The sequence below is a fragment of the Phyllostomus hastatus genome, unplaced genomic scaffold (assembly GCF_019186645.2).
Source record: "Phyllostomus hastatus isolate PE091 unplaced genomic scaffold, TTU_PhHast_1.1 phas_contig_113, whole genome shotgun sequence".
Classification (NCBI taxonomy): Eukaryota; Metazoa; Chordata; class Mammalia; order Chiroptera; family Phyllostomidae; genus Phyllostomus; species Phyllostomus hastatus.
The window spans coordinates 15,376,233-15,402,972 of record NW_025333530.1 but is presented as its reverse complement, the minus strand read 5'-3'; the positions used below and the strand labels follow the sequence as shown (position 1 = coordinate 15,402,972).

Here is a 26,740-nt window from a genome sequence, read left to right as displayed (position 1 = left end):
CGTCCCCTACTAGGGACCTGGCCCACAACCCAGGCATGTACCCTGATGGGGAACTGAACCGGCAACCCTTTGGCTTGCAGGCCAGTGCTCAATCCACTGAGCCACACCAGCCAGGGCTCAATAAAATAAAATAAAATAAAAAAAGAAATAATCCATAGGTTTGCACTCCCTTATAGCATTCACATTCCCATGGCTATTCTGTAACTACCTATTTGTACTTCTTAATCCCCTCACCTCTTCATCCATTACCCCACACTCACTCCCAGCTGGCAAGTGACAGTGGACAAACATTCCCTTCAGAAATCTCCCAGAATATAGGACTGGCAATACAGATTCAATAGAAACTACATGCATCTTGGAGACATCAATCTAGGAAAGACTGAGAAAATGAACCACACAATAAAGACGACCCTGGTGAAAGTATGCCAAGAAACACATTTGAAATGGGATCAGGCACTCCCTATTGCTTTGCTCTGGATTAGGGTAGCACCTGAAAGTGTGCTTAAGTTAAGCCATTTTGAAATAGTTTATGGGAGACCCTTCTAAGTTTCTGTTTTAGGAACACCCACTTTAGATTTAGAACATGAATCAAAAATCAAACCATATGTATAACCTCTCAGGCAAATATTAACAATTTTGCATGTTTGCTCATTGCAGGGCCATCTACCTGTCTGACAAACTCTTATATCCATTCCAGCTATGAAATTGAGCCTTACTAGAGACCTGGAAGACTCAAGGTCCTGAACAGCAGCTAGCTGAGCAATGGGCAAGCTCCTATGATGTCCTTCTTACAACATACTCTTCCCTAAAGCTCCCAGGAATCAAGCCTTGGATCTACCATACATGGATAAAATGGGTGCCATCTGAGAAGGACTTGGATCTTGCTGCTGCTGTTGATACTGCAAGGGAAAGTTGGACCTGCACTCCTGAAGATATAAAGTTCCTCTTTTGGGAAGTGACTGTGCCTCCCAAAACTAAGTGACAATGTTTCCTTTTATTTTTTAAAGAGATTTTATTTATTGTTTTAGAGAGAGTGGAAGGGAGAAAGAGAAAGACAGAAACATCAGTGTGTGGTTGCCTCTCACATGCCCCCTACTTGGGACCTGACCTGCAACCCAGGCAGGTGCCCTGACAGGGAATTGAACCAGCAACCCTTTGGTTCGCAGGCCCACACTCAATCCACTGACCTATACCAGCCAGGGCTATTTCTTTTTATTTTATTTTAATTTCCCAGACAGTGACTTCCTCAGCAAATTTACTCTGCTATTGGGTGTGCCACCACTCAGGGTTAGACCATAGGGATCCTTTAGTCTCTCCAGTTTCTGATTTCACAATTCCCCCTGCATTACTAGACATATCCTTCACTAAACACTTATTTTTCTTTACAATAGGTTTCACTTTGGAAGCCCATCTGCAGCACCATTTCTTGAATCATGAAGTAGTCTATCACCTTTGCTTGTTCAGCAGTGCCACCCTTGAGACACCTCACATGCCACCTTCCAAAGACAGCAATCCTTCTCCTTCACATAAAGGCTTCCCTTCATTCCTGACTCCCACTCTGTTAGACAGTGAGAATCTCTGGACCCAGAGATAGGCAAGACTATGTCCTTTGCCAGCAGGAAGTTACTATAGAAAAATGTCACCTTTGTCCATTTACCCTTGTAATATTACAAAGGTTCAGAATTTTGAAGGGGGAGATTGTTACTGTGAAACAGTCAATTGGAGTACCAGGGTAGTCTCCACACAGTGGCCAAGATGGTAGCAGAAGGAGGTTCGTACACTAAGCATGCTGAAAGCTAGAAATATGAATGACAGGGCTCAAGCCTGTGTGAAAAGTTAAAAAGATAAATGGGCAGGGCCCAAGCACATCAGAAGCTAGAAAGATGGACAGGGATTGAGTATGTGGAAAGCTAGAAAGATAAATGGATAGGGTTACGAGCACAGGCACCAAAAGGTAGAAAGATAATTGATTTAGGAGAAAAGCCTTCCTCTCCCTATCTATCCCTATAAGAACTGCAGACTTGAGCAAGATTCAGATGGTCTTTGGAACAGGAGTCCACCATTCTCCCAGGTTGTGTGGCACCTGGATAAATCTCTCCTTTTGCACCAGCACCTGCCTCACCAGTTTGGCTTTTGTGGCAACAGGCAGCTGAACCTCTGGGGTTTTTGTTGTTATTGTTCAATAACACTATCATGTATGGTATTTGCCTATTTACTTGTCTGCAGTCTGCACCAGACTCAGTTCAGTGAGGGCAGGGATGATATGTATTCTTTACCTTTATAATTCCATCACTTAGCCTAGTAGCTATAACTCAGTAGGGCTCAAGATATGTTCATTAAATTCTGTACCTTAATAAAGTTCATTTGAATTAATAGCTATTTTATTGTTATATTTTTCTAACCTAAAAATAAACCTATATAATTTATATAATCAGAAAACACATTAAATGTTAAAAATAAAATAAAGATGGCCTTGTCAGTGTGGCTCAGCTGGTTGGAATGTCACCCCATGCACCAAAAGGTTGGGTGTAATTCCTGGTCAGGGTACATACCTAGGTTGTGGGTTCAACCCCCTAGTCGGGGTGTGTATGGCAGGTAATCAATTGAAGTTTCTCTCTCTCTCTCTCTTTCCCTCTCTAAAATTAATCAACATAGTTTTAAATATTTTAAATAAATGAAATGAAGTGAAATGAAATAATAAAATAAAGATGCCATTAAAAATAGCAAAGTCAAAGACTAAGGTTGCAGATTTAATCCCTGGTCAGGGGACCTACAAGAATCAACCAATGAATGAATGCATGAATAAGTGGAACAACAAATTGATGTTTCCCTTTCTCTCTCTCCCTAAAAATAAAATAAAATAAATAAATAAAATAAAATGACAAAGTCAAAAATAGCCAAGTTACAGTAAAATCAGGAATTTGTACATGAAGTTCATTAACAACAGTGAATTATAGCTTTGTCCTTCTTTTAAAATATAATTCAATAATAAAATATATTTCATCAACTTTATTAATTCAAAAGTATGGTTATATTAATAATTCACAAGATACCAATCTTATTTTATCTCAGATTTATACCACTGAAGATGACTATTAGCTTTAATTTAGACATTTTGTGAAGAAAAATTTCACTCACAGAATTGTGTAGTCTCAATTTTTACAGAGCAAAAATTTCGAGATAGTTCTGGGATCCATGTTTCCTAAACTTGAGGCAGTGTTTTGCTGCCTAGCATACTTGAGTTCATCTCAATCTTTTTTTGAAAATAAGCCTCAGTTTTGGCTGGGTAATTCATATACATTCTAACATTTGTTCCTTTAAAGCTGCCACAAAAACTTAAAGTATAATTGACACTCATCAAAGGCTGTGGATCTGTTCTAAAAGTGTAAAATGAATAAGTTAGTTAAATTGTTTTCTCTATCTTTTGCATTTATTTTTAAAATTCCAATTTTTGTGATCAGTCTCTTCTTCACTACAAAATATGGGTTCCATTGATCTCTGGGTAACTCAGCACTGGAAGCTGAGTACAATTTCCAGTTACCACCCACTCAACCCACAGATCCAGTGGAAATCTGAATACCTGCCCTTCTATCAACAACTTTCTTGTGAAATTTAAAGTTCAGTGTGTCTGGCTGTCTGTCATATGGGTAAACAAATTGTTCCTCTGTGAACCACTGGGAGTTGCATTCCTTACATCAGGGGAAATAGCTTGATATATCTGAGTTTTCATGACTTAGAGTTGAGTATATCACTATATTCAAATTAACAAAATATCCACACAATGCCACACTTTCTAAATATCCCATATTCTGTGACCCGTATGAACAGCGTTATGGGGAATATTAATAGTTCCATGCTGCCTCCCAAAAGCATTTGCCATGAACCCCCTGTGACGTAGATAAGGTTGAGAGTGACCTGAATGATTATCTAGGCCACCCATCATTTTAGAGCCAAGGAAGCTGAGGACCAGAAAAGTGGTCTGCTGAAGGTCATGTGGTGTGTCTGTGGCACACTCAGGTTTTTTGTCCCTGGTCTAGTGCTCTGATATCCTGCAGCAGCTTGCCTGTTTTGAGTCCTGTGTAAGGTCCCAAAGAACAGGAACTGGGGACATAGAGTTTGCTAGTATCCATAACTCCCTGAAACTGGCCCACATTTAGAAAGAATTTTTATTATGACAAAACCCTTATAAGACTTCCTACTCCTGATTGCCAACTGAGGCTACCCCTATGGAAAACAGTATCCAGACTCCTCAAAAAATTAAAAATAGAACTACCTTATGACTCAGCAATTCCACTTCTGGATATTTATCTGAAGAAATTCAAAACACTAATTCAAAAAGGTATATGCATTCTATGCTCATTGCAGTGTTATTTACAACAGCCAAGATACGGAAGCAACCTAAATGTCCATTGATAGGTGATTGGATAAAGATGTGGTACATATAGACAATGGAATGTTACTTGGCCATAAAAGAGCATGAAATCTTACCAGTTGTGACAGCACTGATGGACCTATAGGGTATTAGGCTAAGTGAAATAAGCCAGACAGAGAAAGACAAATACCATATGATTTCACTTACTGTATTTTTCAGATTATAAGACACACTCCTCCCCAAAAATTTGGGAGGAAAGGGGGTGCATCTTATAGTCTGAATATAGCATTATATTTACATTGGTGAAATTTTATTTATGTTATTAAATATTTTACCACACTTTTTGTTTTAAATTTTTTTCCCTATTTTTCTCTTCTAAAACCTAGATGTGTCTTATGGTCCAAAAAAATATGGTATATGTGAAATCTAAGGAACAAAATAAGTGAACAAACAAAATCAAAACAAATTCATAGATACAGAGAACAAACTGATGGTTGTCAGATGGGGGGTTTGGGGGGATAAGATGAAAAAGGTGGAGGAATTAAGAAGTACTGATTGGTAGTTTCAAAATAGTCATTGGGGTATAAACCACAGCATAGGGGATATAGTTAATAATATTATAAGAACTATGTATGGTGCCAGGTGGGTACTAGACTTATCTGGGGGACAACTTCATAAATTATATAAATGTCTAACCACTATGCTATATACCAGAAACTAAGATAATATTGTCAACTGTAATTGAAAAATTTTTAAAAGACTTCCCCCTTCCAATCTGTCTCTTCTGAGGTAACAGTTAGTTCCTTCTCATCTACAACTAAATAATAGCTACTATTATCACATTACCCACTTTATCGATAAGAAAACTGAGGCCCTCTGAGGTTACACAATTTGCCCAAGGTCACAAAGGTAATTAGTGGAAATGGAGTCAAATCCAGGCAGCTAAGATCCAGAGTCCATGCTCCTCTGGACTCTCATATCCTGGAAGGAACAGCTTGTTCAAGAAAGGGAAATGAAGATGAAAATGCCTGTACTAGCCAATTTACTTTTTTCTTTTTTACTTTTTACTTTTTTTACTTTTTTTTGCTACAACTTCATCCTTCAAACACTCTTTCCATCCTCTTTCCACATGTTGCTTCCTCCCTGCAGGAACTTCTTAGCAGACCCAATATTTGTGTCACCTTCCCCATATCACTATATGGGCCCTATGTCTGATCCTCCCACTCCATCAACACCACAGCCTCGCTGTCCCATTGTCTTTCAAAGGATAAGCAGTTGTCCAGTTTATAAACTCCAATTTGACTTTAATAAATTAAATTCCAAGCCATCAGACAGCAATGGACATCATCATCTCCCAACACACCAAGGTGCAAACCTGCTCATGCTCCATCATCACACAGTCTTTACATAAAGTCCCCAAAGCCATCTGCCCAGGGAAGGATTCCCACCAGGCCCCTGAATCCCTCCTTCCAAAAGAGCCACTACTCATGGAGAAAGCATCAAGTACAAAAATGATAATAAAGGGGAAAGAAGGGATGAGGAAGAGAAGTGGAGGCAAAGAGGTGGGGAGTACCTGCCCCCCCATCCCGGGCACTGGCCCAACTTTGTATGAGCTGGCAGCATCCTCAGAGGGAGACACTAGTGCTGGTCAGAGTAGGGACCTAAGGAAGGTGTGGGAGTCCCATCCCAAAGGGAATTGCCTATCCTCTTGAGACAAAAAAGAAGAGTCACCTGGGAGAGATGCCCTCTTATCATCTGTTCACAGAGGGCCCTGAACCATACATATAAATAGAAAAGAGAATAAATAAGGGAGGAAGGATCAGCTGAGGACTTAATCACCCTGGGACTCTCTAAAGGGCCAGTGTCAACAACAGGCAAACAGTTCTGAGGAATGCCCACACATGCCAGGACAGAGCCCTCCTCTGATTCCTAGCCACCCACTCCATATCCTCAGCAACAGGTGCTCATCTCTCACATGTTTCCCACTGCAAGTATCCTTCCAACTGGCCATACAGCCCAGGATAAACAGGGCTTCCTGGAACCCAGAGGGTTTCCCTGGCCTAGGATGTTGGGAATGCAGGAAGGGGAATGGAATGGGATATGGGGAATGGGCTCAGAGGACTCCTGCCCTCTCCTAGCTGAGATGAGAAGGGCCCTCATAGCTGGGGGCTGGGGTTGCCATTGGCCTTGGGTTTGGATTTGAAGGAAAAGCGCTTAATAAGGCGGCGAGAAAAGCTGCCAGCCTTCTTTCGGACACTGGGTGTGGTTGACGTGTTGGAGAGGTCATCATGTGATTGGCTCAGACCAGCTTCCTTCTGTCGATGCCTCCGTCGGAAGATGAGCTTGGTGCCACTGCGCAGGAAACTCACTGTGGGGGAAGAGGGGAGGTTGAGGCACAGAGAGAGGGGCACGAAGGGGCTGTGGTGAGGTAGGGAGCACAGAAAAGACCAAGCATGGAGGGGTCAGTGATACAGAACAAAACAAGGCCCTTAGCCTAGAAGCCAGGCTTCCTTAAGAAAGAAAGAAAAGACAAAACCTATCCTTTATCCTTCCTGAGGAAAAAATGGTGATGCTCATGGGATTCTGTGTGCATTCCTGCCTACTGGCTCTGTGGAGAAATATCATGGGGCCAGCTGCTCTATGAAGATGGACTGAAAACTGGTCCTCTTTGAAATTGAAAGACAAAGGCTGAGCAGGGGGTGTTTTTAAAAAGATTATCTTCAGAAGCAGGCATGAAGAAACAAGGTTGGTTGAAACTGACTTACTGACAAAATTCCAGGATATGAGCAGGAAGGGGTGTATCTGAGAAACTTCAAAGAGGTAAATTCAAACCAATATACTGAGAAAGGTGCTTACACAGTAGGCTTTGAACTTAGAAATCACATAATCCCAGGAAGTGATACAGGCTTAAATCATAAACAGTTAAATACATTCGTGGTTGATAGACTCATTGACAGAGGGATGAAAATGTTTGGGGGCAAGCACTTCATCTTTAGAAGTTAGAAGAAGTACCACAGCTACACAAACTGTATCACTGCTAGATGGACACCCCTAGGGTTAGCCCAGGGTAGGATTTCTTATACACACAGAGGAAAGAGTATATAACAAAAGGGAAGAAAGAAAAGAACAAGGGAAGGGAGATATACACTTAAACACAGGGGGAAATGGTAAATGATGCCATAGGACCCAAAGCATCAAGTTCCCTCTCTCTAATTTAGCTTGGCTAAAACAGGCTAGGATCTCTGACAATACCTAAGGAAAGGAAGAACAAGGGGCTTGAGGCTTTCATGTTTCTAAGGGTACAGCAGGACCCAGGTCATGATACTGGGTATAAAAGAAGGTGGGGGAAAGCCCTGGCCAGGTAGCTCAGTGGGTTAGAGCATCATCCTGATTTGCGAAGACTGCAGGTTCAATCCCCAGTCAGGGCACAAACAAGAATCAACCAATGAATGCATAAATAAGTGGAACAACAAAATCCATGTTTCTCCCTCTCTCCCTCCCACTCTCTTTCTAAAATCAATAAAAATAAAAAAAAGAATGTGGGCCTGCCAATATCTCCCCACCTTTGTGATCCTTGAGGCTGCGGGTCTCTAGGGCACCAGTAGATCCTGTTTCTGATTCAAAATCATCCACAGAAGGCCTCTCAGAAATGTCCGAATGTGTTGTCTCATCTGCTTCCTGGACACTTGTGGGACTGGAGAGAACATCTAGGGGTACTGGAAACATGGCTGGTGGGTCATCTGAGGGAGGCGAAGAGGGACCTCTGCTGTTCCCTGAATAATCCTGCATTGAGGCTTCCAGAGATGCCGCATAGCCCAGGGACAGTGCCAACTCATCCTGAGCAATGGGCACCTGGCAAGAGGGACAAGTTTCAATGGATCATGGTGACCCATTAGGGCTTTCTCCCTGTCCCAGCTCCTTTCCCCAGAGGCCTGTTACCTTGGAAACACCAGAGATAATGAGAGTGCTACGCTTAGTAGGTGTCTTCTTGGCTGCTCGCCCACTGGGTTCAGTCAGCTGGCGAATTGCTGTCTCTGCTACAGGGTCCAAGCCGTTGGAAAGATGACTTTCCCCTGCTGGGTATACAGAGGGTAGACAACCTGACTCTTCCCTAGCTCCTTCTTGGACTTGAATTCCTGTGGCCTACCCAAAGTTTTTGACTCTGGGGCCCCAGTACCACCAACATTTACAATTCCCAGTTCCCCACTCACGGCTGCTGCTGTGGGAGGTATTGCTAGGGCCACTGCTCTCACTCAGCACAGTAGTAGTCTTCTCAGTCACCTCCACCTTGGACGGGGAGCGGGAGGGGGAGTCTGGTGGGTGGGGGAAGGTCAGTGAGCTGGGAGGTGCTTAGAGTGGCTCCCGCCCAGTCTTTTTTGAGATGTAGACTTTGGTGACTCATACACAGGGCAGGGGTGACTAAAAGATGATTAATCACAGGAGTGATTAAGACGATGCCATGGGGACAAAAAGACACCACAGAAAACAATGGGAGTATGTGAAAGTGCAGTGGGGCCCACTGAAGGTTTTGGGGAGATGCTATAAAAATACCGAGAGGTGCAGAGAGGGCAGGGATAATTCCATGGGACCCCTAGAGACAGGAGAAATGTCATGGAGGGACCCTTGGAGTAGGAGAAATACCACAGAGGCCACTGGGTGTGTTGTAGGATCCCACAGGATACTGGAAGGTTGAGGGTAGAGTGAGGGATGATTAGGCAGATAGGGCTGGAGAAAGAGAGGGGCACAGACCTGTGAAAAGACAGAGGGAACCCGTGGAGATGGAAGTGCGAGAGTCACATGTGAGGGGTTGGTGGATCCAAGATTGAAGTGAGAGGGGGAAAAGTTGGGCAAATGGAGGGATATAAGGGAAAGTTTGACAGAGACAAAGATAATGAGGAAGATGCAGAAAACCAGGGGTAGGTGGAATTAGGGCATTCCTTTGCCCATTCCCTGTCCTGCCATGGATCTGCAGTTCGGGGCCACTAGCTGGAGCTGGGCTCTCAAGCTCTTCCTTGTTACCTAGTTTGCCATCTACACGAGGCCGGGACTGGACAGTGGTGACTGTGGTGACAATGGTGCCATCGGGCATGATGGTCCGGTCCAGCTCAATCTTCTTGGTGGGTGTGATACTGGGGCGTGGAGTGGAGGGGGTGGGAGCACCCAGGTTCTGGGGTGAGCCCTCCTCATATTGAAGCTGTCAAGGGGTAGAAAAGCAAAGAGGTCAGGCCTCAAAGACTGCCCTCCCCTGTCTCCTCCCACCTTCCCCCAGGAATCAGGTTCTTACCTCTACTGCCATGGTAGCTGCTGTCCCCAGGGCTTTCCCTGGCCCAGGGGTGAGTGGGCAAACCTGTCTTCGAGACAGTGGTCTGGAAGGGGAGCCCACAGGCAGTGTGGCCTGGCCTAGAAGTTCAGCTAGGGAAAGGGGCAGCACTATGAGCTTGGCCCACGACCACACTCCACTCAGCGCCCACCCACAGGTGCTCCATCCTGCCTCATACTCACTGCCTCCACAGCTGCTACTCCTCAGCACTTTGAGGGCCAGCTCCCGGCTCTGGGGGCCCAAATCCCTGTGGCCAAAAGAAGGGGGGGGGGGCAGGGAGGGAGAAGGTTAGCAAAGGGAATCCACCCTGGAGCTGATCACAGGACAGAGGCAGAGAGAGCTATACATAAATAAGATGGTACAAATTTTCCAAACATTAATTCCTGCCCTCCAAATACTTTCTCTTCCAAGAGAATGGGACAGGGCTTGAGTGGAGGGCATTCTCCCCAGCTGGGCATTCAAATCTTCCCTGGTCCTGCCCCACCCTGCCTTCCAAGTCTCTCTCTGTATGTCAAACCACCATCTTTCCTTTGCTCAAGCTCTTCCCTCTGCCAGGAACACTTGTCCTCCTTCACAGTCGAAATCCTACTCTTATTCTAAGGTGAGGTTTTTGTGGGCTTTTAAAGTTGATTTTAAAGAAAGAAAGAGGAAAGGGGAGAGGAAGAAAGAGAAATCGATTTGTTGTTCTACTTATTTATGGTTGATTCTTGTATATGCCCTAACCAGCGATCAAACCAACAACCTTGGCGTATCAGGACATCGTTCTAACCAACTAAGCTATCTGGCCAGGGCTAAGGTATGGTTGAAATATCATTTCCTACATGAAGCCTACTCTGATCCTTATTCCCCTACAGGAATTAATCTCCCCCATGTAAGTGCTCCCATGAGCTTTTTGTAAACCTCAACTGGAGCACTTACACCATCTTCTCTACATATATCTGTCTCTGTCTCAAGACTGAAATCAAATCAGGTTGAGGAATGTATCTTGGTCATGTTTGTATCCCCAAAACCTAGGTTGGGGTCTGGCATATAAAAAACATACACCAAGGTTTAGTGAAAACAGCTGGTTCATGCCAGGGCTATGCTGGAACAGGGTGATTCTCAGTCTGCCCATAGGAGAGCCGGGGTGGGGGCGAGGGAGTCACTCCTTACAGTGCCAGGTCCTCAGTCCATTCCACCTCGGGGCCAGCCCTTGTGGGCTTGGTCCACTTCTGTTGCACGGGGTTGTCGAGCTCAGCTACACAGCACAACTCCCCTGTGCCTGTGAGAAAACAAATTAGATGTTCAGACCAAAGATGGGAAGCCTTTGAGGAAAAGAGAGGCCATACACTTGGCAGAAGGGCATGGAGCACCAGCAACCATAGCCTTGGCAGTCCCCCAGCCACTTCTAGCTCTCACCTTCCAGCTTGTTTCCCAGGTGTGATGCTCGAAGCTGCCGTAGGTATAACTGGGTAGGTCTAGGGGTGGCTGGCTGGGCCTGGTATACCATGGGTGGCTTCTTACTATGTAACTAAGAGAAGATGTAGATAAGATGTGAATTCCAACATAGTACCGTAGAGACAGTATGCCTGCAAATTATTTACTTTGAGGGCCTACTCACCAGACCTCCAGGGGCAGAGCAAGCCCTGAGGTTGACCATCATGGCTGGCTGGGTGCTGACTATGGCATCCTCAACCAGTTCCTCAATAGTGGAGAGCTCTACTTGTTCTTCACCTCTCTGCAGTGAGGAGAAAAGGAGAACAAATAGGTGGGGCCCCCTAGCTCTCCTGCCCCCTCCCTGTTCTGCCTCTCCCTACACCCCTAGCCCTGTTCCCTTACCTCTGTGGCCTGCAGCTTGGGAAACACTTTCAGGCTGAGATCTGGGCGATCACTGAAGGCCCAGGATATAAGCAGCCCCTCGCCAGAGATTTCCTCCAGATTGACTTCCAACTAGGGACAGGGACAATGGGGTTAAGTTGCTTTGCTTCAGTCATCTGACTATTCCCACTCCCCAGGACCCTCCCATCCCAAATTACATCTCAGAAAGGAACCAAACTGAAAAGGCTGAGGCAACTAAACCACCCCCCTACCTAACTCTGTTTCCTATGTCCCGCCCCCCTACCTGTGTTGGTAGCAGTGTCAAAATGATGTGGTAGGTCTCCATGGAGACAGCAGCTGGTGACTGTTGGGTCACAGAAACTGGGAACATCACCTCCTCAGCAGAGAGCTGGCAATGTAGCACCTGAGACAGGCAAGGCATGGAGGCAAAGAGGGTTAGGCATGGAGAAGGGATACTCAATCCTGCCCTGCAATGGGTCAGCAGACCCCCTCTCCACTTCAGTTGTCCTTTTTCCTTTTATATTTTATTAAAATTTTTTCATTGATTTTAGAGAGAGAGAAACAGTGACTTGTTGTTCTACTTATTTACGAATTCAATGGTTGATTCTTGTATGTGCCCTGACCAGGGACTGAGCCCACACCTTGGCATATCAGGACGATGCTCTAACCAACTCAGCCACCCAGACAGGACTCAGTTGTTCTTGAGACTTCACTTCCTGAGGCTACAAGTCCATAAATAAATTATATAAACACCAAAGCAGAAAAATGCATATATAAACACATGTACTACATTTTGCATGTAATTTTAGTGGGGTCTCAGACCTCCTGAAACCAATCCTTAGATTCCTACATTATTCATCAACTTCAGGTTAAGAATCCTTTGGCTAAAGGGAACTCTTGGAATCATCCCCCTATGAGACCCTAAAGAAAACATTGCCCATCAGACCCTTACCATGGTGTGCTCTGATTGGTCTACGCAGGTCACATGACTAATGTTGGCTCTGGATGGGAGTTGGGGCACCTCCTCAAAGGCGATTTGGATGGAGCTCTGAGGGAGTAATGTGGACACAGGATCAGGTCTCTGGAGTTATCCCCTGCAGGGCTGGCCTGCTCAGTTGCTGCCCAGGCCCTGGCACTGCTGAGGTCTCAGCTGCAGGCTGGCTTCTGACCCCTCCTTGGCTCAAGGCTTTAAAATAGGAAGTGTTCTCAAACCCCACATTTTCAAGGGGCCTGCAACTGCTAGGGATAACCAGGAAGCTAGACCATTCAAAGACTAGATCACCTTGAGCAGAAGACCCTATTTTCCTCTTGGAATACCAGGAGCCTCCCTCTTCTTCCCCCAACTTCTTCATCCTCTGCCCTATGCCCAAAGAAAGGGATGCATAGATGCACAAGGTCCCCAGTGGGGGCCACGTGAGAGGCAACCACACACTGATACTTCTCTCCCTCTTTCTCCCTCCATTCCCCTCTCTAAAAATAAGTAAAATCTTAAAAAGAAAAAGGGATGCATAGAAAAAATAATACAGGAGTTGATTGCCACCTATTTATAACAGCTGGGCAAAGAGAGACTACGCTGAGCTAAGGGTAAAAGCAATAAGGCCACTTACTCAAGACAAGCTGAAGAAACAAGGCTAAGCCTTCTTCCAGATGAATGGGATACGGATGCACAAGACTATGATTCTATCTGTATTTCTTGGAGATGAAGACAGCTCAGCATTGCATTGGGAAACTTTACCAGAGCGACTGGGGAGAAAAGCAAGCTCAAAGGGCTAAATTCCTCAAGGCAGACAGCAGGGTGGGATTATGAGCAAATATCTGCTTAGCTTAGGTCTTGAAAGAGCTTCCTAATTCTTCCACAGCACTGGATGCAAACTTACTGTGGCCTTATCTGGAGGGCAGGATGGAAAGAACTGAGCAGGGGGCACAGACTGAGCTGACAGCTCTTCCTTGGGTCTTGGGATGGGAGAAAATAAATAAGCTCCACAGAGCTTATTTGCCTGGCAAACCAAGGGAAGCCAATTTCACTGCTCCTGCAGTTGTCTCATTTGAAAGACAGAACCAGGGAGTCTCCTCACCCCCCGCCACGAGGAAGGCCAATGTCCAGCTGAGTCAACTGCCCTAGGGAGTCACTACTGACCCAGGAACAATGTACAGGGTGAGCCTGGTGGAGGTATGAGTTCAAGATGTAGATTGAAAGATGCCATCTGGGTTTTTGCTGGCCAACTGGACAGGAGAGAGAGCACTTGTTTCCAGGCATCTGGGGAGCTAGTAAAGCTCTCACACTAGCTGTGGCTGGAAACAGAGAACCTTCTGAGCAAGGGGCCTGATAGATTTGATGGCAAAGGGAGATTATTAGGCCAGGATGGGTGGGGACCCCATGAGAGGAAGACTTCTATCTCCCAACCCATCTCTCAGTCTTATGACCACACTTCCTGTTCCACTTCCTGGGAGCCCAAATGCCCATGGTGCAAAGGGAGGAAGTAAATTAGGCTAATTTGTGACTGATTCTCAAAGGGCAACTCTAGTCTCATCTACTGGGAGGAACATGGATTGCCAACCAGCTCTCCACCTAAACACCTTTCCCTCAAGACATGAGTGAGGAAAAAGATGTGTTGGATCTTGGCAATAAATTACTGAAGGGTGAGGGTGGGAGGTAATTAAGACTCCTGGGGAATCTACCTGATCACACCAGGAATTTGGGGCACAAAATGTTAACTGGGTGTGGTAGCAGGAGAACCAGGCAAATTTCTTAGGAAGGTGCACCTGTCCCCCTTCTACATTTGCCCCCCACCAACCAAATCTGCACCGGCTAGTCGGAAGTGCCCACAGGTACAGGGATTAGCGTTGCTATGCGAACAGCAGTTTGTGCAGGGGTTTGGAACAAGAGTACCTTGACCACAAGAATAGAGAATTTAGGACACAGCTAGATTTCTACCACCCCCAGCCTCACCTGCACCCTTCTCTCTAATCCCGGAAAGGAAGAGTGAGTAGCCATGAGGTTCCCCAGTTGATCCCCACCACCATATGGACCTCCTGGTATGAGGGAGCAGTCCTCCCCTGGAAGGAAAGGACGAGTGAAGGGACCACCTAGGTGTTCCAGTCCAACTCACCCCGTCCCTGCAGGCCTGCTCGTTGAGCGCTCGCACCCAAGCCCGCTGCCAGTTCTCCCGGAAAGACTTGAAGGCGAAAAGTGACGCCAGGAGGCCCCGGACGCCTGGCTCCTCCGGGAGGCAGGCCCGAAGGGCCCGCAACCTTAGCAGCGAGCGCCACACGCCCAGCTTCCGCAGGGAGCCCACAGGTTCGGCAGCTAAGGCGAGTCCCGGGCTCTGGGCCCCGGGGGCCCACAACAGACACAAGCCCCGGGTATACTGCAGCAGCCAGCCGAACACCGTGAGCAGCGAGGCAGCGAAAAGGATCAGCAGAGCCGCCCAGCCCAAATCCCGCTGGCCCCAGCCCGGATCCATGCTCCGTGCGGGCTCTGGTCCCAGTCTCAATCCTAGCTCGGGCTCAGCCGCTGCCCCGGGGGAGCATGGCCCAGGCGGGCCGTGCGGCAGGGGAGGGCTCCCCCGGGGCTGGGCGAGCGGGCTCTGGAGCTCTCCGGGTCTAAGGTACCCAGGACTGGTGGCTGCCACAGATCAGTAAGAGGTGGTCCTGGGGGTTGCGACGCGGGGATCCTTCTTTCCGTGGTCAGGTCACTCCTCGGTCCAACAGTCCGACTTGGATTAGTCGCTGGCCCGCGCCGGACTCCTTCAACCCAAGGCGCGGGCCCAGCCGGACCACGGTGGGGAGTGGGGAGTCGTCTGCAGAGACCAAGGGGCTCCGGGCCGGCACCGCTCCAGGAGAGCTGCGTGCGCAGAGCTGACACTGACAACACGGCCGGCGCCCCGCCCCCACCCGCTCTTAAAGGCCCCCCCCCACCCGGGCGGGGTGGGGCTTGGAGAGGCCCAACCTAAAGCTCAGGACCAAAGCGAGAGAACAGGGCTGGAGCGGAGGTGTTTCCCCGCGTTGAAAATAGGCGGGATCTTTGACCACCCCGCCCCATCCCGGAAAGGGAGTACTCCCTGGTCCCTGAGTTCACCCTAAGAGTAAACTTTAACTTACGTGAGATGCCCCTCGGCTTTCCCCCTGTGCTTCTCAGATTTCTATAGTTTAAAAGCCTGTGGGGTTAAGAAGGTGACTCCTGTGGACTGCATTGCTCTTTCTCCCAACACCCGCCCCCCGCCCCCCCAGCAGCTTCTTGGTTGCTATTTCCTGGTCGAAGTTAGGCCCGGGGTATGTAAGTGCAGACCACCTTCCTATATAGAAGTGCCTGGAAGAGATCCAGCTGATAACGACCAGAAGGCAGAACCTGAACCTTGTAGAAGTTGAGAATAGAACGTGGAATATTATTCCCCTGCTACCACCTCCATCCCTCTTCCCCTTGGAGCTAGGCCACAGGAACACTCTATTAACCTCCTTGCTGGTGAGAGCTTGTTCTGGAGATATTTCCAAGCCTGGACTTGCTTGGTTTTTATTGTTGTTTGAAGTATGAGGAAATTTTGTAAAACTAATTTGAGAGAGAGAGAGAAAAGAAGAGATAGAGAGAGGCAAACATTGTTTTTGCTGTTCCACTTATTTATGCATTCATTGGTTGCTTCTTGTATGTGCCCTGACTGCAGATCAAACCCACAATCTTGGCATATCTGGACAGTCCTCTAACCAACTGAGCTACCTGGCCAGGGTAGGACTGCTTATTTTAAAAAAAAATAATGTATTTCTGCCCTGACCACTGTCGCTTTGTTGGTTGGTTGTCTTCCAGCAAAGTGAAAGGCCATTGGTTCAATTCTTGGTCAGAGCACATGCCTGGGTTGTGGGTTTGATTTCCAGCTGGGGTGTGTAAGAGGCAGCCGATCAATGTTTCTCTTTCACATCAACGGTTCCCTCCCTCTCTTTGTCCCTTCCTTCCCCTCTTTTTAAAAATATATAAATAAAATCTTTTAAAATAATAATAATAAATTTCCATAGTAAAAGCTCCTGCCTATGGAGCATGTGTATAGGGACTCATAATAAGTGGGGATCTGGCAATGTAGCACTGAACTATCAATAAATTTAGCTAGAGGACCTGCCATCCAAATATCTAATATCCCAATAAGCACCAAAACTGGTTTTACAGGTACACCTTTTCCTAGAATTAAGAGAGTGGATTCCAGCCCTGACTGGAGTGGCTCAGTGGGTTAGATGTCAGACTCCTGCAAACCAAAAGGTCACTATTTCAATTCCCAGTCAGGGCACATGCCTGGGTTGCAGGCCAGGTTCCTGGTTGGAGGTGTGCCATACAGCCAAGTAAGAGATCAGTTTCCTAATTCAATTATATATCATTATATGGATGACATTCTAATTGCAGCTCCCTCACAAGATATTTTAGCAAAAAGCACTTCTTTTCTCAAGGATTCTGTAGCCTCTGCTGGACTAGTAATTGCTCCAGAAAAAATCCAGCATTCAGAGACTTGGAAGTATTCGGGCTACATCCTTTTTAATAGGACAATCAGGTCTCATACCCTTCGAACTAATCCTCCCAAAGATTTAACCCTTAATCGCCTACAACAGCTTTTGGGAGCAATCAACTGGGTGCAGCCTAGCCCTGGAATACCTTACCCAACAATTGACTAATTTATTTAACACCCTTAAAGGGGACTCAGATCTTAATTCCCCCAGAAAGTTATCTCCTGAAGCTTTATAAGAATTGACTATAGTAAATCAGCATATACAGCAACAACAGCTAACTAGGATTAATCCTCAGTATCCTGTCAGATTTTTCTGCCCCGAATTCTCCCATGGGATTGATTGGACAAACAATACCTCACTTAGCTATGATAGAGTGGATTTTCTTGCTCCATCAGCCACAACACACTATCACCACCTATGTGACTGTGTTGTGCCATCTTACTATAAAAGGACATGAGTGAACGCAACAGCTATTTGGATATGATCCTGCTTTTATTCATGTTCCATTAACTCAAATTTATTTACAGCATCTAACAGCTCAGTCTTTAGAATTTCAGTGTGCCACAGCTGACTTTGTGGGAAAACTAGAAATTAATATGCCCTCAGATAAATTGCTCCAAAATGTTCCTTTTCTTCAAATAAGGCTAGCAGAAAAAGTCAGCCCCACGCCAATAACTACAGCAAAAACTGTGTTTCTTGATGGGTTCAGAAAAATCAGAAGGGCTGCAATTACCTGGCAAGAAGGAGAAACTTGGAGGAATTTTGTATCTTCAGGACATTCCTCTACTCAAAGGGCTGAGCTTTTCGCTGCGATTATGGCTTTGCGGCAATGGCCCCAAGAGCCTTTGAATATAGTTTGTGACTCAGGATATACTGTTTATACTGTTCCGCATTTAGATCAGGCATTAATTAAGACTTCTATTGATTCTAATCTATTAAATCTGTTTTTAACTTTGCAATCCCTTCTGGATAAACAGGAACATCCCCTGCAGGGAAACGGGATAGGGGGCGCATGCTCCTGCGTCCCAAAACCCAATTGGAGCTTCCAATACAGTTACCAGCATCAGACAACTGCCAGCATCAGAGAGTGCAGAGAAATGCAGAGTCTCAGACCTTCACACTGCCACTTTTGGGAGCACAGGGCTGGACTTGTTCTCCTCTGAACTCCTCTTGAAGGAGCAGGATCAAGTAATTGTAGTTCCCACTGGAGTTTGGGGACCTTTACCCCAGGGAACAGCTGGTCTAATTTTAGGAAGATCCAGTATAACTATTAAAGGTATTTTTGTTCAACCAGGAGTAGTTGACTCAGATTATCAAGAAGAAATTAAAATTATGCTCAAGGCATCTGGTTATCATATTATTCCAGCCCAAACACGGATTGCCCAGCTTCTCCTCCTCCCCTATGTAACCCCTAAGACTCAGAATGTGGAGAGAGGTGAAGGAAACTTTGGTAGCACAAATGATCAGTCCATTTTCTGGACAGAATCAATTAAATTAAATAAGCCTATTTTACAAGTAAAGATAAAGGGTAAAGCCTTTCACAGCCTCATAGATACAGGAGCAGACATCTCTGTTATATCCAACCAGTTTTGGCTGCCTGATTGGCCTTTAATGGACAGTGGGACGTCTGTCACGGGCATTGGAGGAATTTCTCAACCTCAGATCAGTGTGTGGTCTTAGATGTTATGGGCCAGAAGGACAGATAGGAAAAATTCGACCATGTTTTACCAATGCCCCTTAATATTTGGGGCTGTGACCTTCTCAGTCAATGGGGAATGCAAATCTCTCTGCTGCATTTTCCCTAGTGGCTACTGTTGTTATGAATCCCCTACCCCTTACCGGGCTTTTTAACACGCCAGTATGGGTTGATCAATGGCCTCTTAAAGGGGAACACTTTGAACAAACCTGCTTGTTAGTTAAACAGCAGTTAGAAGTAGGTCATATAGAACCTTCCAAGAGTCCTTGGAACATGCCCATCTTCGTAGTGCCAAAGAAATCTGGCAAATGGAGGCTTATTCATGATTTAAGAAAGATTAATGAATCCCTCCAGCCTATGGGCCCTCTCCAACCAGGTATTCCTAATCCTGCCTGTATTCCAAAAGACTGGCTACTATTAATTACTGATTTAAAAGATTACTTTTTTACCATCCCCTTAGCAGAAAAGGATCAGGAGCGTTTTGCATTTTCCCTCCCAGTCAGTAACAATTCCCAGCGTTTACAAAGATTTCAATAGAAAGTTTTGCCTCAGGGTATGCTTAACAGCCCTACATTGGGAGCCAGCTGTCGCGTGCTCAACGGCCTGCAGTGATCAAGGAACGCTGCAGATGGCTTGTCGAAACACGAGAAAAACATACACAGAGACAACCAGGTCCTGTGGGGAAGTAGGGATGGAACGGCCACTCTCTCTAGTGGGGAACACCCCATTTCCATTCCCAAGCAGGTTTTTATTCAGAATACAGACTTAGTTTGTGGATTCACAGTCTGGCAGAAAAGATCAAAAGAAATAGGTGACTTTCAAAAATGCTGACAGAACCCCCGCTGTGATTCTGGGAAGAGTTTGGAGTTTTATCATATGAAAGGACTACAGGGCTCAAAGGGCTAGTTTTGGTTTCCTGTCTGTGCCTTCAAATTCTAATCTGATAACATCCTCCAGCAAACACATCTCACAGGACCTTGCATATTCTATGTCCCAGGCCTGATTGCCCTGGAGGTCTGCCGGCTCTGGTCTGGGCTGCACCACCCCTGCTATTTCCGCAGGCCTGAGTGGGGCAGAGGAGACAAAGGCAGCCAGGAGACTTGGATTTCTCACATCTAAGAACAAGGACTCAGGCTTTGACAAAGCCGAGGAGGGGGCAGGGGTTGATGTCCATCACCCCTCCATTTCCATAGCCCCGAGTATCTTCCCTGAGGCCTCCTCATGACCATGCCTGTCTTAGACGATCCCCCCCAATGGGAAATCTTACCCGTCATTGGCTAACTGATTGAGCCTAGGAGGCCAGGCACAGAACAAGCAGTGTTCATACCAGGGGAATAAGTTTTGTCTCTTTAGTGGCTCCTGGTCCGGAGGTCTTTCACTCAGCCTAAGTCATGGGGGGTTACAGCTTCCTGAGACCAGGCAGGGTGTTCCCCAACAGAGGTGTGCAGGAGGCAGCTGATGGGTATTTCTCTTGCATATCAATGCTTCTCTCCCTCTCTTCCTTCTCTCTAAACATAAATAAAATATTCAAGAAAAGAGAGAGTGGATTCCATCCATGTCATTGCTTTCTGGAGGCAGGGGAAGGAATATCCTACAAAAGGAGTCAAAGGACTCACTATTCCCTAAGTGGATCTTCTTCTCCACATACATATTGCAAGGAATTTAAAAAAATTTTTTTTAAGATTTTTATTTATTTTTAGAGAGGGAGAGAAACATCAATGTGTGGTTGCCTCTCATATGCCCCACACTGGAGACCTGGCCTGCAACCCAGGCATGTGTCCTGACTGGGAATCTAACCAGCAACCCTTTGGTTTGCAGCCAGGGCAGCAATGTCCTTTAAAGCGAAGAGTTGCAGAGCTAGGCAGAACCTGGCAGGTCAGCAACAAGGTACCTGAGCCTGGGGCATCCCTGTATTTCACTGTAAGGAATGATGGGGGTGAGAGGTAAATTTGTTGTGACCCTGCCCAAGCATCATTACTGGACTCCAAAAACAATGGAAGATTCTTAAGTGTGGGTTTCTACTCTTAAGGGAAGGGGAAGACATGAAATGAAGGGAGGAGAGAATTCAGGGCCAGAACCTAGGGATGCAGGAGGGGGCAATCAGTGGCAGAGCAGTTAGGGATAGGGGAGCAGGTTCCACAGGAAGTTATCCAGGTGCAAAGTTTCACTACGAAGACCCTCTTCTCCCAAGAACCTTTCTTCTGAAAACTCTGACCTTCCAGTGGTCTCAGTTCTCTGAGACCTTGGATTTATTTCAACTCCTCCACTGAGCACTTGCTCCTCTGCTACCAGATACTGCTTCACAATCCAGTCTTCCATGAGTCTCCCTAGTTAGTTCCCCACTCTTCCTTTCATTTGTTATTTAGACCTGTAGCACTTATTTCATTCTGCCTTTTAGTCTAGCTGTTTGTTTATATGTATGCTTCTCCCACTCACCAGGAAGCTGCTTAAAAGTGGGGAACTGTCTTAATCATCTCTCTTCCCTCATATTCAACCTAGGTGATTTAATAGGCTGAAATAGACTCCTTGAGGGAAACAACTGCATTTAGATCACTTTGTATCCCCATAGTACTTAAGAGTTTCCCATTCACATAGTAGGAATTAGCAAATTATTTGTAATTTTTTGAAATCTAATAGAAAATATTTCAATATACATATAAAACTGAAATTTTCTATATTGTTTCCATCTTTTGAAAATTCATTCACATTATCCCAGTGGAATAAGAAATCTAGGGCTTGATTTTAGCTAACAGTTTTGAAAAACTGATATAGGGGAGGTAGGAAAAAAAGGAAAAAAGAGGACTTCTGGCCAAGATGGAGGTGTAGGTAGATACACTTTGCCTCCTTGCATAACCAAAAGAAGGACAACAAATATAAAAACCAAAAATAACCAGAACTGCTAGAAAATTGAATTGTATGGAAGTCCGACAACCAAGGAGTTAAAGAAGAAATATTCATTCAGACTGGTAGGACGGGTGGAAACGGGCAGACCAGGCAGAGAGAAAGCGTGGCAAGGTGGCCTATGGAGGACCAGGGTGGGTAGTGGATGGCTGGTAGACCAAGTGGTTCCACATTTGCACGTTGATAAACTGGGAGGAACAACTGGTGAGCATGACAGACAGCACAACCCTGGATTCCAGTGGGGGGAAGTAAATCCTCAAAACTTCTGCTGGTGAAAACCTGTGGGGGTTGAGGGGGCAGGAGAAACTCCCAGCCTCACAGGAGAGTTCATTGGAGAGACCCACAGGGTTCTAGAACATACACAAACCCACCCACCCAGGAATCAGCACCAGAAGGGCCCAATTTTGCTTGTGGGTAGCTGAGGAAGTCACTGAAAGCCAGCCAAGAGTGGAGCAAGTGGCATTGTTCCATCTTGGACCCCTCCCCCAAAACAGTGCCACAAAACAGCTATGTGGGTTGCCCCATGTTGGGAAATACCTAAGGCTCTGTCCCTTACTGCATAACAGGTGTGCCAAGGCAAAGAAATATGGCCCAAATGAAAGAACAGATCAAAGCTCCAAAAAAAGAACTAAGCCATGAAGAGATAGCCAACCTACCAGATGCAGAGTTCAAGACACTGGTAATCAAGATGCTCACAGAAATGGCTGAGTATGGTCTCAAAATAGAGAAAGAAGTGAAGACTATGCAAAGTGAAATAAAGGAAAATGTACAGGGAACCAACAGTGATGGGGAACCAACAGGGAACTCAAATCAACGTTTTGGACCAGAAGAAAGAAATAAACATTCAACCAGAACAGATGAAGAAACAAGAATTCAAAAAAATGAAGAGAGGCTTAGAAAACTCCTGGACAACTTTAAACATTCCAACACTGGAATCATAGAGGTGCCAGCAGAGAAGAGGAAGAGCAAGATTTAAAGACTTATTTTAGAGGAACTTACGGCCAAGATGGAGGCATAGGTAGACACACTATGCCTCTTCGCACAACCAAGATAGGGGCAACAACAATTTAGAAACAGAATTACAACCAGAACTGACAGAAAATTGAACTCTATAGAAGTCAGACAGCCAAGAAGTTAAAATAGACATGTTCATCCAGACCAGTAGGAAGGGCGGAGTCGGGCAGCCGGGTGCAGGTTGAGGCACAGAGAGCGTTGGGACCGGGTGCGTAAGGCATCCGGGGTGCGCAAAACCGCAGTGGGTGGACCCTGATCCCGCAAGCAGCAGATGGCAGACCCCGGCCAAGGGGTGGCAATCAGCAGACCCAGCGAGGCAGGGATTGTGAAACAGGGCACTACATGCAACCCAGGATCACAGCACTGGGAAATAAAGCCTCAGGACACTGACCGAAAACACCTGTGGGGGTTGAGGCACAGGGAGAGACTCCTAGCCTCACAGGAGAAGTCCTTAGAAAGTCCCATGGGGTACACAAGCCCACCCACACAGGAATTGGCACCAGAGGAGACCAGTTTGCTCGGGGGAAGCAGCGGAAGAGACTTAGGTACAACGGAGAGTGGAGCAAGCGCCATTGTTCCCTCTCGGACCTGGCCCCCAAAATACAACGTCACAACCCAACGACTGGGTGCCCCACCCCGGTGAACACCTACGGTTCCGCCCCTCATACATAACAGGCGTGACCAAACCAAAGGAAAAAAAAGATGGCTCAAACAGAATTCAAAGCCCCAGAGCTACTACTTTTAAGCGACAAAGAGATAGCCAACCTATCAGATGCACAGTTCAAAGCAGTGGTGATCAGGATGCTCACAGAATTGGTTGATTTTGGTCGCAAATTAGATGAAAAAATGAAGGCTACAATAAATGAAATGAAGAAAAATGCACAGGGAACCAATAGTGATGGAATGAAAGCTGGGTCTCACATCAATAGAGTGGACCACAAGGAATAAAAAAAAAAACATACAATCAGAAAAGAATGAAGAAATAAGAATTCAAAAAACTGAGAAGAGGCTTAGGAACCTCCAGGAAATCTTTAAACGACCCAACATCCAAATTATAGGGGTACCAGAAGGAGAAAAGGAAGAGCAACAAGTGGAAAACTTATTTGAACAAATAATAAAGGAGAACTTGCCCATTCTGGCAAAGGAAATAGACTTCCAGGAAGTTCAGGAAGCTCAGAAAGTCCCAAAGAAGTTGGACCCAAGGAGGAACACACCAAGGCACATCATAATTACATTACCCAAGGTAAAAATGAAGGAGAGAATCCTAGAAGCAGCAAGAGATAAGGAGATAGTTACCTACAAAGGAGTTCCCATCAGATCTCAGCTGATTTCTCAAAAGAGACCTTGCAGGCAAGAAGCGGCTGAAAAGACGTATTCCAAGTCGTGAAAGGCAAAGACATACATCCCAGATTGCTCTATTCAGCAAAGCTTTCATTTAGAATGGAAGGGCAGATAAAGTGCTTCTCAGATAAGGTCAAGTTCAAGGAGTTCATCATCACCAAGCCCTTATTTTATGAAATGTTAAAGGGACTTATCTAAGAAAAAGATAAAAACATGTATAGTAAAAGGACAGCAAACTCACAATTATTAACAACCACACCTAAACTAAGCAAACAACTAGAACAGGAACAGAACCACAGAAATGGAGATCACATGGAGGGTTAGCAACAGGGGAGTGGGAGGAGGGCGGGTAAAAGGTACAGAGAATAAGTAGCATAAATGGTGGGTAGAAAATAGATAGGGGGAGGGCACGAATAGTATGGGAAATGTAGAAGCTAAAGAACTTATGACACATGGACATGAACTAAAGGGGGGGAATGTGGGTGAGAGAGGGTGTGCAGGGTGGAGGGGAATGAAGGGGGGGATGGTAATGGGACAACTGTAATAGCATAATCAATAAAATATATTTTTAAAAAGTAATGAAAGAGAACTTCCCCAATCTGGCAAAGGGAATAGACTTCTAGGAAGTTCAGGAAGCTCAGAGAGTCCCAAAGAAGTTGGACCCAAGGAAGCACACACCAACCCATGTCATAATTACATTACCCAAGAGTAAAGATAATGAGAGAATCTCAAAAGCAGCAAGAAAAAGGAGACAGTTACCTTCAAAGGAGTGACCATAAGTCTGTCAGCTGATTTCTCTAAAGAAAGCTTGCATGCAAGAAGGGGTTGGAAAGAAGTATCCAAAGTCATGAAAAGCAAGGACCTACATCCCAGATTACTCAATCCAACAAAGCTATCATTTAGAATGGGAGGGCAGACAAAGTGCTTCCCAGATAGGGTCAAGTTAAAGTTCATCATCACCAAGCCCTTACTATATAAAATGCTCCAGGGACTTACCTAAGAAAAAGAATATCAAAAATATGAACAGTAAGGCCCTCGCTGGCATAGCTCAGTGGATTGAGCTCGCACTGCAAACCAAAGTGTCGCAGGTTCGATTCCCAGTCATGGTACATGCCTGGGTTGCAGGCCATGACCCCCAGCAATCGCACATTGATGTCTCTATCTCTCTCTCTCTGTCTCTGTCTCTCTGTCTCTCTCTTTCTCCCTCCCTTCCCTCTCTAAAAGTAAATAAAAATAAAATCTTAAAAAATATGAACAGTAAAATGACAACAAGCGCACAACTATCAACAACTCAACCTAAAACAAACTAAGCAAACAATCAGAACAAGAACAGAACTACAGAAATGGAGATCACGTGGAGGGTTATCAGTGGGGAGGGAGAGAGGGAGAATGGAGGAAAAGCTACAGGGAGTAAGAAGCATAAATGGTAGGTACAAAATAGACAGGGGCAGGTTAAGAATAGTATGGGAAATGGAGAAGCCAAAGATCTTATATGTAAGACCCATGGATATGAACTAAGGTGGTGGAATGCTGATGGGAGGGGTGGTGCAGTGTGAAGGAGAATAAAGGGGAGAGAAAAATGGGACAACTGCAATAGCATAATCAATAAAATATATTTTTTAAAAAGCAAAAAGAGTAACTCAGCTGCCCAGAAAGAGCCATAGATCTGGCCCCGCAAGTGTCATAACCCCTGCACTATCCAAAGCTTTTTCATGGACTTTTTAGGTGCACACACACAATACTAGAGAAATAATAAGTGTTAAAAATTTGCTAAAGTAAATCGCTGAGCTCACTTCATGTATATAAAGTATATGGTTTTTTGTTGTTAATTAGAGCCACCTGCAAGTAGAAGAGATATTTGTATGAAACACTAGTTTTGAAAGAAGGTGGGGGCGGGGGGATGAAGGACTATCTTTGCTCAAACAAAAAAAAGTCAACCTGACCCTTCCTCCTCGAACTAGTCATATTCACAGTAGTGGACAAAGTGCCAGGATACTTGAGTCTTCCAAACTCCCTGGGGGTGATTTTCCTCCCAGGAATAGAATACATTTGTCGTCTAATGGGTGAGCCTGTGGGTGAGAGGAAAAGAATGAAGATGTTGGTGAATGGTTATTTGCAAGGAAACAGGTGCTGAGAAAAAGACACGGTGACCTGAAAGAAGAAACTGGACTTGGAGTTCCTCAGGCTCATAGGCAGCCGCGTATAGTTCTAGCTCTCCTGCTTCCTTAGCTATTTCCAGCGCCTCAGTCTCACCTCCCGGGCTTGGTAGCTGGGCGCAATGCAGTGATCTACGACCAAGGAGTGTCAAGTACCGGGTTAAATCCATGACTTCAGAACATTCCCACCCCCTTTGGCGGTAAATGCTAGTTGCCCAGGAACTAAGTGCCACCATAAGGGGCACAGGGTGGGTGGGACGCTTAAGGAAAAGTACTAAGAGCAAGGACAGGAAAAGCATGGAGACCCTGGCGGGTGTGGCGCAGTTGATTGAGGGCCAGCCTACAAACTGAAAGGTTGCGGGTTTGATTCCCAGTCAGGAAACATACCTGGGTTTGCGGGCCAGGTCCCCAGTTGGGGACGTGGGAGGGGAAGTGATTAATGTTTGTCTCTCACATCGAGGTTTCTCTCCCTCTCGTTCTACCTGCCTTTCCCTCTCTCTACAAATAAAAAAAAATTATAACAAGAATATTTTATAGGCTTACTATATTAAATACTGGAATTTATTAATTTTTTTTTAAAGAAAGAAAAGCACGGAGTAGGATGGGGCTTTTTAAGTCTACCCTTTAGAATTCACATC

At 45.6% G+C, this 26,740-nt stretch overlaps 1 protein-coding gene across 2 annotated transcripts; it reads right to left on the bottom strand.

The window, feature by feature from the left end:
• Positions 1-5,659: 5,659 nt before the first annotated feature.
• C2CD2L (C2CD2 like) lies at positions 5,660-15,394 on the bottom strand. 2 transcript variants are annotated; one of them, XM_045839315.1, is made up of 14 exons: positions 14,621-15,394; positions 12,463-12,558; positions 11,794-11,913; positions 11,511-11,621; positions 11,293-11,409; positions 11,091-11,202; positions 10,845-10,953; positions 9,875-9,939; positions 9,657-9,784; positions 9,392-9,566; positions 8,584-8,685; positions 8,312-8,448; positions 7,936-8,224; positions 5,660-6,740 (listed from the first exon to the last, which is right to left on the bottom strand). In XM_045839315.1, exons 1-14 carry the CDS (start codon positions 14,972-14,974, stop codon positions 6,529-6,531), a joined length of 2,127 nt encoding a protein of 708 aa, XP_045695271.1. In that variant the 5' UTR covers positions 14,975-15,394; the 3' UTR covers positions 5,660-6,528. The 2 variants fall into 2 exon arrangements, with proteins under 2 accessions (XP_045695271.1, XP_045695277.1); XM_045839321.1 differs by having other exon boundaries at positions 8,312-8,445.
• Between the last annotated feature and the right edge of the window lie 11,346 nt (positions 15,395-26,740).

Coding starts and splice junctions, on each gene's coding strand:
- C2CD2L (XM_045839315.1), bottom strand. CDS start 14,974: ATGGATCCGGGCTGGGGCCAGCGGGATTTGGGCTGGGCGGCTCTGCTG. Junction 11,914..12,462: donor ACCAATCAGAGCACACCATG/GTAAGGGTCTGA, acceptor TGCCTGTCTCAG/GTGCTACATTGCCAGCTCTC. Junction 9,785..9,874: donor GAGTAGCAGCTGTGGAGGCA/GTGAGTATGAGG, acceptor CCCTTTCCCTAG/CTGAACTTCTAGGCCAGGCC.